The 13,252-nt window shown below is 35.5% G+C and overlaps 1 protein-coding gene across 1 annotated transcript in view; it reads right to left on the reverse strand.

Annotated features, from left to right (window-relative positions):
• LOC124137513 overlaps window positions 1-13,252 on the reverse strand; it is a 493,827-nt gene that overhangs the window by 123,341 nt on the left and 357,234 nt on the right. The window contains exons 34-36 of the mRNA XM_048387755.1: window positions 2,751-2,861; window positions 502-612; window positions 172-282 (exon numbers count right to left, since the gene is read on the reverse strand). Coding sequence (XP_048243712.1) covers window positions 172-282; window positions 502-612; window positions 2,751-2,861 — 333 coding nt within the window. The remainder of the gene's footprint in view (window positions 1-171; window positions 283-501; window positions 613-2,750; window positions 2,862-13,252) is intronic.

Raw genomic sequence — 13,252 nt, forward strand, 5'->3', positions numbered from 1 at the left:
TTATCCGAACAAACGAATTACCGTTACTAAGTATTTTTCCTTGTGTATCTTCAGTCGCAAAAAGTCGTAATCGCCTGAAAAGCATTGTGTCCAACCTAATGGGGTTCGGGCTAATGAGGTTATAATACTGAAATAAATAAAACCTGTGTGAGATAGGGAAGGCCTTCTCACCTGTGCTGCAGTTCTTGTCTGTATACCCAGGTTCACAGTCACAGGTGTAGTTGTTGACGTGGTCGACACACCTGCCGTTCACACATGGGTTTGTTGCACACTCGTCAATATCTACAAACAGTTACATGAAGAATTAACCACAACTGTCAAAATACATTATTATCCGAACAAACGAATTATCGTTACTAAGTATTTTTCCTTGTGTATCTTCAGTCGCAAAAAGTCGTAATCACCTGAAAAGGATGGTGTCCAACCTAATGGGGTTCGGGCTAATGAGGTTATAATACTGAAATAAATAAAACCTGTGTGAGATAGGGAAGGCCTTCTCACCTGTGCTGCAGTTCCTGTTTGTATACCCAGGTTCACAGTCACAGGTGTAGTTGTTGACGTGGTCGACACATGTACCGTTCAGACATGGGTTTGTTGCACAGTCGTTTATGTCTACAAACAGATACATGAACAATTAACCAAAACATAACATAACAATTAATGCTTTTGTTTCACAGCAACTAGCGGCAGAGACCCAAACATTAAACTCCGTAGCTTTAGAAGTTGAGTTCTTTCAGAGTAGAAGCGACTTCTTCATGGCATTTTTATATCTTAGTTTGGTTTGTTTGTTTATATCTACTTTACATTTATTGTAAATATAGGTCATAAAAAAGCTCCTTAAATATTGAAGGTCGGTGGCAGTATTCTAAGGTTTGTGGTATTTAGCACATGTCAAAATGAATTATATTGGTAGTTGGTTATATTTGTCTATTATTTCATATGAATTTCATTTATCTGAAAGGGGATGCCGTCGTAAAGTGTGATTCTTGATCAAGAGTATTGTCTCATTCTGAAACTAGGATAAAACTTGTTTATCACCTGACCATATTTACTATCTACTCATGGCTAGTTTTAAAAATAAGATAGTCCCCCTGCATCAAATCTAACCACCTAAATCACAGCACAGCACAGCAGGCAACAACACGTTATGTGACAGCACGATAAAACAGGTCAGTAAAATACTTCAACACTAAATTATGTTCATGTTTTTTAGTTCTTTTGTATGATCACAAAATCGGTTGTTTCTTAAACAATAATGTTCTTCGGTAACTTGTTACATATGGTAATGTTGAAAAAGTATCTAAATTAATGTTGATCGATTACGTTAAAGCTAAAGTTCATTTGGTAATGTAGACAATTGCAATAAAAGTTCTGATTAAAGTCAGAGTTAAATAATTATTAACGTAAGCTTTTGTCAGTTGGCTATGTGCATATATATGCAATGGTTTTGTTTGAATTGTGTGAGTGAATACCCTACGTCATGATGAGTGCACTGTCACAATGTTCTATGATGGTGTTTGTGAATTGCAGGCAATCCATGGTCTGCCTTTATTGTAAGTCATCATGTGTTTTCATATGGCTCAATTCCACAAATACGTAAGGTTTATTATCATGGATAAATATATTTGATCTTTATGTTACAACATGTATGTTACGTTACTTGTTGGGTGATGCCGGTGTTAAGTATATGTGTAAATACTGTTTTATTGTGATTATGTGGGCAAAACATGGTATTTGGTGGTGAATTACCTCCCTTGGCGTGATATTATCTCACAGCTTATGTCATGAGTGTTTATTACCTCCCTTGATGTGACAAATTTAGATATTTGTCGGACAATTGTTATGTATAGTTATTTTACGATGCCATAAATCCCATACATTTTTTGTGATGTGAAAACTACTTGTGATATTGATACATATGATTTATGGCTGTTACTACACTGTTATAATTGTTTCAGGGCCATGACTACATGAATAACTGACATCTGAATTAAACCGATCATTATCCCACAGCGAGGCACGGTCATATTTCGCGACCAAAGGCATCTCTAACATTAATAATAGGCTGTACATCTGGGCTTTTTAAAACCGAACTGAACATTTGTAGCAGTAATATGTCTCTATTCTGAAGCGAACATCTTCAACAGCATCCCTATATCTGATGAAATGGACTTCTTCCAATAGTATCCCTTTATGTGATTAAATGAACATCTTACAATAGCATCCCTATATCTGATTAAATGGACATCTTCCAATAGCATCCCCATAATCTGATTAAATGGACATCTTCCAATAGCTTCCCTCTATCTGATTAAATGCAAATCTTTCAATAGCGTCCTTATAATCTGATTGAATGGACATCTTCCAATAGCTTCCCTAATATCTGATTAAATGGACATCTTCCAATAGCATCCCTATAATCTGATTACATGGACATCTTCCAATAGCTTCCCTATATCTGATGAAATGGACATCTTCCAATAGCATCCCTATAATCTCATAAATGGACATCTTCAAATAGCATCCCTATATCTGATTAAATGGACATCATCCAACAGCATCCCTATATCTGATGAAATGGACATCTTCCAATAGCATCCCTATATCTGATTAAATGGACATCTTCCAATAGCATCCCTATAATCGTAATCGCCTGAAAAGCATGGTGTCCAACCTAATGGGGTTCGGGCTAATGAGGTTATAATACTGAAATAAATTAAACCTGTGTGAGATAGGGAAGGCCTTCTCACCTGTGCTGCAGTTCTTGTCTGTATACCCAGGTTCACAGTCACAGGTGTAGTTGTTGACGTGGTCGACACATGTACCGTTCGCACATGGGTTTGTTGCACACTCGTCAATATCTGCAAACAGTTACATGAACAATTAACCAAAACATAACATAACAATTAATGCTTTTGTTTCACAGCAACTAGCGGCAGAGACCCAAACATTAAACTCCGTAGCTTTAGAAGTTGAGTTCTTTCAGAGTAGAAGCGACTTCTTCATGACATTTTTATATCTTAGTTTGGTTTGTTTGTTTATATCTACTTTACATTTATTGTAAATATAGGTCATAAAAAGGATCCTTAGTTATTGAAGGTCGGTGGCAGTATTCTAAGGTTTGTGGTATTTAGCACATGTCAAAATGAATTATATTGGTAGTTGGTTATATTTGTCTATTATTTCATATGAATTTCATTTATCTGAAAGGGGATGCCGTCGTAAAGTGTGATTCTTGATCAAGAGTATTGTCTCATTCTGAAACTAGGATAAAACTTGTTTATCACCTGACCATATTTACTATCTACTCATGGCTAGTTTTAAAACTAAGATAGTTCCCCTGCATCAAATCTAATCACCTAAATCACAGCACAGCACAGCAGGCAACAACACGTTATGTGACAGCACGATAAAACAGGTCAGTTAAATACTTCAACACTAAATTATGTTCATGTTTTTTAGTTCTTTTGTATGATCACAAAATCGGTTGTTTCTTAAACAATAATGTTCTTCGGTAACTTGTTACATATGGTAATGTTGAAAAAGTATCTAAATTAATGTTGATCAATTACGTTAAAGCTAAAGTTCATTTGGTAATGTAGACAATTGCAATAAAAGTTTCTGATTAAAGTCAGAGTTAAATAATTATTAACGTAAGCTTTTGTCAGTTGGCTATGTGCATATATATGCAATGGTTTTGTTTGAATTGTGTGAGTGAATACCCTACGTCATGATGAGTGCACTGTCACAATGTTCTATGATGGTGTTTGTGAATTGCAGGCAATCCATGGTCTGCCTTTATTGTAAGTCATCATGTGTTTTCATATGGCTCAATTCCACAAATACGTAAGGTTTATTATCATGGATAAATATATTTGATCTTTATGTTACAACATGTATGGTACGTTACTTGTTGGGTGATGCCGGTGTTAAGTATATGTGTAAATACTGTTTTCATTGTGATTATGTGGGCAAAACATGGTATTTGGTGGTGAATTACCTCCCTTGGCGTGATATTATCTCACAGCTTATGTCATGAGTGTTTATTACCTCCCTTGATGTGACAAATTTAGATATTTGTCGGACAATTGTTATGTATATTTATTTTACGATGCCATAAATCCCATACATTTTTTGTGATGTGAAAACTACTTGTGATATTGATACATATGATTTATGGCTGTTACTACACTGTTATAATTGTTTCAGGGCCATGACTACATGAATAACTGACATCTGAATTAAACCGATCATTATCTGACAGCGAGGCACGGTCATATTTCGCGACCAAGGGCATCTCTAACATTAATAATAGGATGTACATCTGGTCTTTTTAAAACCGAACTTACCATTTGTAGCAGTTATATGTGTGTATTCTGAAGCGAACATCTTCAACAACATCCCTATATCTGATGAAATGGACATCTTCCAATAGTATCCCTTTATGTGATTAAATGGACATCTTCCAATAGCTTCCCTATATCTGATTAAATGGACATCTTCCAATAGCATCCCCATAATCTGATTAAATGGACATCTTCCAATAGCATCCCTATATCGGATTAAATGGACATCTTCTAACAGCATCCCTATATCTGATGAAATGGACATCTTTCAACAGCATCCCTTTTTCTGATGAAATGGACATCTTTCAATAGCATCCCTATATCTGATGAAATGGACATCTTTCAATAGCTTCCCTATATCTAGTTAAATGGACATCTTCCAATAGCATCTCTATAACCTGATTAAATGGACATCTTCCAATAGCATCCCTCTAATCTGATTAAATGGACATCTTCCAATAGCATCCCTATATCTGATTAAATGGACATCTTCCAACAGCATCCCCATATCTGATGAAATGGACATCTTTCAACAGCATCCCTATATCTGATGAAATGAACATCTTCCAATAGCATTCTTATAATCTGATAAATGGACATCTTCCAATAGCATCCCTATATCTGATTAAATGGACATCTTCCAACAGCATCCCTATAATCTGATTAAATGGACATCTTCCAATAGCATCCCTATATCGGATTAAATGGACATCTTCCAACAGCATCCCCATATCTGATGAAATGGTCATCTTTCAACACCATCCCTATATCTGATGAAATGGACATCTTCCAATAGTATTCCTATAATCTGATCAATGGACATCTTCCAATAGCATCCCTATATCTGATTAAATGGACATCTTCCAACAGCATCCCTATAATCTGATAAATGGACATCTTCCAATAGCATCCCTATATCTGATTAAATGGACATCTTCCAACAGTATCCCTATAATCTGATTAAATGGACATCTTCCAATAACATCCCTATATCGGTTTAAATGGACATCTTCCAACAGCATCCCCATATCTGAAGAAATGGACATCTTCCAATAGCATCCCCATAATCTGATAAATGGATATCTTCCAATAGCATCCCTATATCTGATTAAATGGACATCTTCCAACACCATTCCTAGATCTCATGAAATGGATATCTTCCAATAGAATTCCTATATCTGATTAAATGGACATCTTCCAATAGCATCCCTATATCTGATTAAATGGACATCTTCCAATAGCATTCTTATAATCTGATGAAATGGACATCTTCCAATAGCATCCCTATATCTGATTAAATGGACATCTTTCAACAGCATCCCTATATCTGATGAAATGAACATCTTCCAATAGCATTCTTATAATCTGATAAATGGACATCTTCCAATAGCATCCCTATATCTGATTAAATGGACATCTTCCAACAGCATCCCTATAATCTGATTAAATGGACATCTTCCAATAGCATCCCTATATCGGATTAAATGGACATCTTCCAACAGCATCCCCATATCTGATGAAATGGTCATCTTTCAACACCATCCCTATATCTGATGAAATGGACATCTTCCAATAGTATTCCTATAATCTGATCAATGGACATCTTCCAATAGCATCCCTATATCTGATTAAATGGACATCTTCCAACAGCATCCCTATAATCTGATAAATGGACATCTTCCAATAGCATCCCTATATCTGATTAAATGGACATCTTCCAACAGTATCCCTATAATCTGATTAAATGGACATCTTCCAATAACATCCCTATATCGGTTTAAATGGACATCTTCCAACAGCATCCCCATATCTGATGAAATGGACATCTTCCAATAGCATCCCTATAATCTGATAAATGGATATCTTCCAATAGCATCCCTATATCTGATTAAATGGACATCTTCCAACACCATTCCTAGATCTCATGAAATGGATATCTTCCAATAGAATTCCTATATCTGATTAAATGGACATCTTCCAATAGCATCCCTATATCTGATTAAATGGACATCTTCCAATAGTTTCCCATATCTGATGAAATGGACATCTTTCAACAGCATCCCTATATCTGATGAAATGGACATCTTCCAATAGCATCCCTATAATCTGATAAATGGACATCTTCCAATAGCATCCCTATATCTGATTAAATGGACATCTTCCAACAGTATCCCTATAATCTGATTAAATGGACATCTTCCAATAACATCCCTATATCTGATTAAATGGACATCTTCCAAATGCATTCCTATATCTCATGAAATGCATATCTTCCAATAGAATCCCTATATCTGATTAAATGGACATCTTCCAATAGCATCCCTATATCTGATTAAATGGACATCTTCCAATAGTTTCCCTATATCTGATTAAATGGACATCTTCCAATAGCATCCCTATAATCTGATTAAATGGACATCTTCCAACAGTATTCCTATATCTGATTAAATGGACATCTTCCAATAGCATCCCTATAATCTGATAAATGGACATCTTCCAATAGCTTCCCTATATCTGATTAAATGGACATCTTCCAACAGCATCCCTTTATCTGATGAAATGGACATCTTCCAATAGCATCCCTATATCTGGTGAAATGGACATCTTCCAATAGCATTCCTTTAATCTGATAAATGGACATATTTCAATAACATCCCTATATCTGATGAAATAGACATCTTTCAATAGCTTCCCTATATCTAATTAAATGGACATCTTCCAATAGCATCCCTATATCTGATGAAATGGACATCTTTCAATAGCATCCCTATAACTGATGAAATGGACATCTTTCAATAGCTTCCCTATATCTAATTAAATGGACATCTTCCAATAGCATCTCTATAACCTGATTAAATGGACAACTTCCAACAGCATCCCTATATCTGATGAAATGGACATCTTTCAACAGCATCCCTATATCTGATGAAATGAACATCTTCCAATAGCATTCCTATAATCTGATAAATGGACATCTTTCAACAGCATCCCTATATCTGATGAAATGAACATCTTCCAATAGCATTCCTATAATCTGATAAATGGACATCTTCCAATAGCATCCTATATCTGATTAAATGGACATCTTCCAACAGCATCCCTATAATCTGATTAAATGGACATCTTCCAATAGCATCCCTATATCGGATTAAATGGACATCTTCCAACAGCATCCCCATATCTGATGAAATGGTCATCTTTCAACACCATCCCCATATCTGATGAAATGGACATCTTTCAACAGCATCCCTATATCTGATGAAAAGGACATCTTCGAACAGCATTCCTATAATATGATAAATGGACATCTTCCAATAGCATCCCTTTAATCTGATTAAATGGACATCTTTCAACAGCATCCCTATATCTGATGAAATGAACATCTTCCAATAGCATTCCTATAATCTGATAAATGGACATCTTTCAACAGCATCCCTATATCTGATGAAATGAACATCTTCCAATAGCATTCCTATAATCTGATAAATGGACATCTTCCAACAGCATCCCCATATCTGATGAAATGGACATCTTTCAACAGCATCCCTATATCTGATCAAATGGACATCTTTCAACAGCATCCCTATATCTGATGAAATGGACATCTTCCAACAGCATTCCTATAATCTGATAAATGGACATCTTCCAATAGCATCCCTATAATCTGATTAAATGGACAACTTCCAACAGCATCCCTATATCTGATGAAATGGACATCTTTCAACAGCATCCCTATATCTGATGAAATGAACATCTTCCAATAGCATTCCTATAATCTGATAAATGGACATCTTTCAACAGCATCCCTATATCTGATGAAATGAACATCTTCCAATAGCATTCCTATAATCTGATAAATGGACATCTTCCAATAGCATCCTATATCTGATTAAATGGACATCTTCCAACAGCATCCCTATAATCTGATTAAATGGACATCTTCCAATAGCATCCCTATATCGGATTAAATGGACATCTTCCAACAGCATCCCCATATCTGATGAAATGGACATCTTTCAACAGCATCCCTATATCTGATGAAAAGGACATCTTCCAACAGCATTCCTATAATATGATAAATGGACATCTTCCAATAGCATCCCTATAATCTGATTAAATGGACATCTTTCAACAGCATCCCTATATCTGATGAAATGAACATCTTCCAATAGCATTCCTATAATCTGATAAATGGACATCTTTCAACAGCATCCCTATATCTGATGAAATGAACATCTTCCAATAGCATTCCTATAATCTGATAAATGGACATCTTCCAATAGCATCCTATATCTGATTAAATGGACATCTTCCAACAGCATCCCTATAATCTGATTAAATGGACATCTTCCAATAGCATCCCTATATCGGATTAAATGGACATCTTCCAACAGCATCCCCATATCTGATGAAATGGACATCTTTCAACAGCATCCCTATATCTGATCAAATGGACATCTTTCAACAGCATCCCTATATCTGATGAAATGGACATCTTCCAACAGCATTCCTATAATCTGATAAATGGACATCTTCCAATAGCATCCCTATAATCTGATTAAATGGACATCTTCCAATAACATCCCTATATCGGTTTAAATGGACATCTTCCAACAGCATCCCCATATCTGAAGAAATGGACATCTTCCAATAGCATCCCTATAATCTGATCAATGGATATCTTCCAATAGCATCCCTATATCTGATTAAATGGACATCTTCCAACACCATTCCTAGATCTCATGAAATGGATATCTTCCAATAGAATTCCTATATCTGATTAAATGGACATCTTCCAATAGCATCCCTATATCTGATTAAATGGACATCTTCCAATAGTTTCCCTATATCTGATGAAATGGACATATTCCAATAGCATTCCTATAATCTGATAAATGGACATCTTCCAATAGCATCCCTATATCTGATTAAATGGACATCTTCCAACAGTATCCCTATAATCTGATTAAATGGACATCTTCCAATAACATCCCTATATCGGTTTAAATGGACATCTTCCAACAGCATACCCATATCTGATGAAATGGGCATCTTCCAATAGCATCCCTATAATCTGATAAATGGATATCTTCCAATAGCATCCCTATATCTGATTAAATGGACATCTTCCAACACCATTCCTATATCTCATGAAATGGATATCTTCCAATAGAATCCCTATATCTGATTAAATGGACATCTTCCAATAGCATCCCTATATCTGATTAAATGGACATCTTCCAATAGTTTCCCTATATCTGATTAAATGGACATCTTCCAATAGCATCCCTATAATCTGATTAAATGGACATCTTCCAACAGTATTACTATATCTGATGAAAGGGACATCTTCCAATAGCATCCCTATAATCTGATAAATGGACATCTTCCAATAGTTTCCCTATATCTGATGAAATGGATATCTTCCAATAGAATTCCTATATCTGATTAAATGGACATCTTCCAATAGTTTCCCTATATCTGATGAAATGGACATCTTCCAATAGCATTCCTATAATCTGATCAATGGACATCTTCCAATAGCATCGCTATATCTGATTAAATGGACATCTTCCAACAGTATCCCTATAATCTGATTAAATGGACATCTTCCAATAACATCCCTCTATCGGTTTAAATGGACATCTTCCAACAGCATCCCGATATCTGATGAAATGGGTATCTTCCAATAGCATCCCTATAATCTGATAAATGGATATCTTCCAATAGCATCCCTATATCTGATTAAATGGACATCTTCCAACACCATTCCTATACCTCATGAAATGGATATCTTCCAATAGAATCCCTATATCTGATTAAATGGACATCTTCCAATAGCATCCCTATATCTGATTAAATGGACATCTTCCAATAGTTTCCCTATATCTGATTAAATGGACATCTTCCAATAGCATCCCTATAATCTGATTAAATGGACATCTTCCAACAGTATTCCTATATCTGATGAAATGGACATCTTCCAATAGCATCCCTATAATCTGATAAATGGACATCTTCCAATAGCTTCCCTATATCTGATTAAATGGACATCTTCCAACAGCATCCCTATATCTGATGAAATGGACATCTTCCAATAGCATCCCTATATCTGATGAAATGGACATCTTCCAATAGCATTCCTTTAATCTGATCAATGGACATATTTCAATAGCATCCCTATATCTGATGAAATGGACATCTTTCAATAGCTTCCCTATATCTAATTAAATGGACATCTTCCAATAGCATCCCTATATCTGATGAAATGGACATCTTTCAATAGCATCCCTATAATCTGATTAAATGGACATCTTCCAACAGTATTACTATATCTGATGAAAGGGACATCTTCCAATAGCATCCCTATAATCTGATAAATGGACATCTTCCAATAGTTTCCCTATATCTGATGAAATGGATATCTTCCAATAGAATTCCTATATCTGATTAAATGGACATCTTCCAATAGTTTCCCTATATCTGATGAAATGGACATCTTCCAATAGCATTCCTATAATCTGATCAATGGACATCTTCCAATAGCATCGCTATATCTGATTAAATGGACATCTTCCAACAGTATCCCTATAATCTGATTAAATGGACATCTTCCAATAACATCCCTCTATCGGTTTAAGTGGACATCTTCCAACAGCATCCCGATATCTGATGAAATGGGTATCTTCCAATAGCATCCCTATAATCTGATAAATGGATATCTTCCAATAGCATCCCTATATCTGATTAAATGGACATCTTCCAACACCATTCCTATACCTCATGAAATGGATATCTTCCAATAGAATCCCTATATCTGATTAAATGGACATCTTCCAATAGCATCCCTATATCTGATTAAATGGACATCTTCCAATAGTTTCCCTATATCTGATTAAATGGACATCTTCCAATAGCATCCCTATAATCTGATTAAATGGACATCTTCCAACAGTATTCCTATATCTGATGAAATGGACATCTTCCAATAGCATCCCTATAATCTGATAAATGGACATCTTCCAATAGCTTCCCTATATCTGATTAAATGGACATCTTCCAACAGCATCCCTATATCTGATGAAATGGACATCTTCCAATAGCATCCCTATATCTGATGAAATGGACATCTTCCAATAGCATTCCTTTAATCTGATCAATGGACATATTTCAATAGCATCCCTATATCTGATGAAATGGACATCTTTCAATAGCTTCCCTATATCTAATTAAATGGACATCTTCCAATAGCATCCCTATATCTGATGAAATGGACATCTTTCAATAGCATCCCTATATCTGATGAAATGGACATCTTTCAATAGCTTCCCTATATCTAATTAAATGGACATCTTCCAATAGCATCTCTATAACCTGATTAAATGGACATCTTCAAACAGCATCCCCATATCTGATGAAATGGACATCTTTCAACAGCATCCCTATATCTGATGAAATGAACATCTTCCAATAGCATTCCTATAATCTGATAAATGGACATCTTTCAACAGCATCCCTATATCTGATGAAATGAACATCTTCCAATAGCATTCCTATAATCTGATAAATGGACATCTTCCAATAGCATCCTATATCTGATTAAATGGACATCTTCCAACAGCATCCCTATAATCTGATTAAATGGACATCTTCCAATAGCATCCCTATATCGGATTAAATGGACATCTTCCAACAGCATCCCCATATCTGATGAAATGGACATCTTTCAACAGCATCCCTATATCTGATGAAATGGACATCTTCCAATAGCATTCCTATAATCTGATAAATGGACATCTTCCAATAGCATCCCTATATCTGATTAAATGGACATCTTCCAATAGCATCCCTATATCTGATTAAATGGACATTTTCCAACAGCATCCCTATAATCTGATTGAATGGACATCTTTCAACAGCATCCCTTTTTCTGATGAAATGGACATCTTTCAACAGCATCCCTTTTTCTGATGAAATGGACATCTTCCAATAGCATTCCTATGATCTGATGAAATGGACATCTTCCAATAGCATCCCTATATCTGATTAAATGGACATCTTCCAACAGTATCCCTATAATCTGATTAAATGGACATCTTCCAATAGCATCCCTATATCGGTTTAAATGGACATCTTCCAACAGCATCCCCATATCTGATGAAATGGACATCTTCCAATAGCATCCCTATAATGTGATCAATAGATATCTTCCAATAGCATCCCTATAATCTGATAAATGGACATCTTCCAATAGCATCTCTATATCTGATTAAATGGACATCTTCCAACAGCATCCCTATATCTGATGAAATGGATATCTTCCAACAGCATCCCCATATCTGATTAAATGGACATCTTCCAATAGCATCCCTATATCTGATTAAATGGACATCTTCCAATAGTTTCCCTATATCTGATTAAATGGACATCTTCCAATAGCATCCCTATAATCTGATTAAATGGACATCTTCCAACACCATTCCTATATCTGATTAAATGGAAATCTTTCAATAGCGTCCTTATAATCTGATTGAATGGACATCTTCCAATAGCTTCCCCAAAATCTGATTAAATGGACATCTTCCAATAGCATCCCTATAATCTGATTACATGGACATCTTCCAATAGCATCCCTATATCGGTTTAAATGGACATCTTCCAACAGCATCCCCATATCTGATGAAATGGACATCTTCCAATAGCATCCCTATAATCTGATAAATAGATATCTTCCAATAGCATCCCTATAATCTGATAAATGGACATCTTCCAATAGCATCTCTATATCTGATTAAATGGACATCTTCCAACAGCATCCCTTTATCTGATGAAATGGATATCTTCCAATAGCATCCCTATATCTGATTAAATGGACATCTTCCAATAGCATCCCTATAATGTGATTA

Source organism: Haliotis rufescens, unplaced genomic scaffold, assembly GCF_023055435.1.
Source record: "Haliotis rufescens isolate VD_foot unplaced genomic scaffold, xgHalRufe1.0.p SCAF_7, whole genome shotgun sequence".
NCBI lineage: Eukaryota > Metazoa > Mollusca > Gastropoda > Lepetellida > Haliotidae > Haliotis > Haliotis rufescens.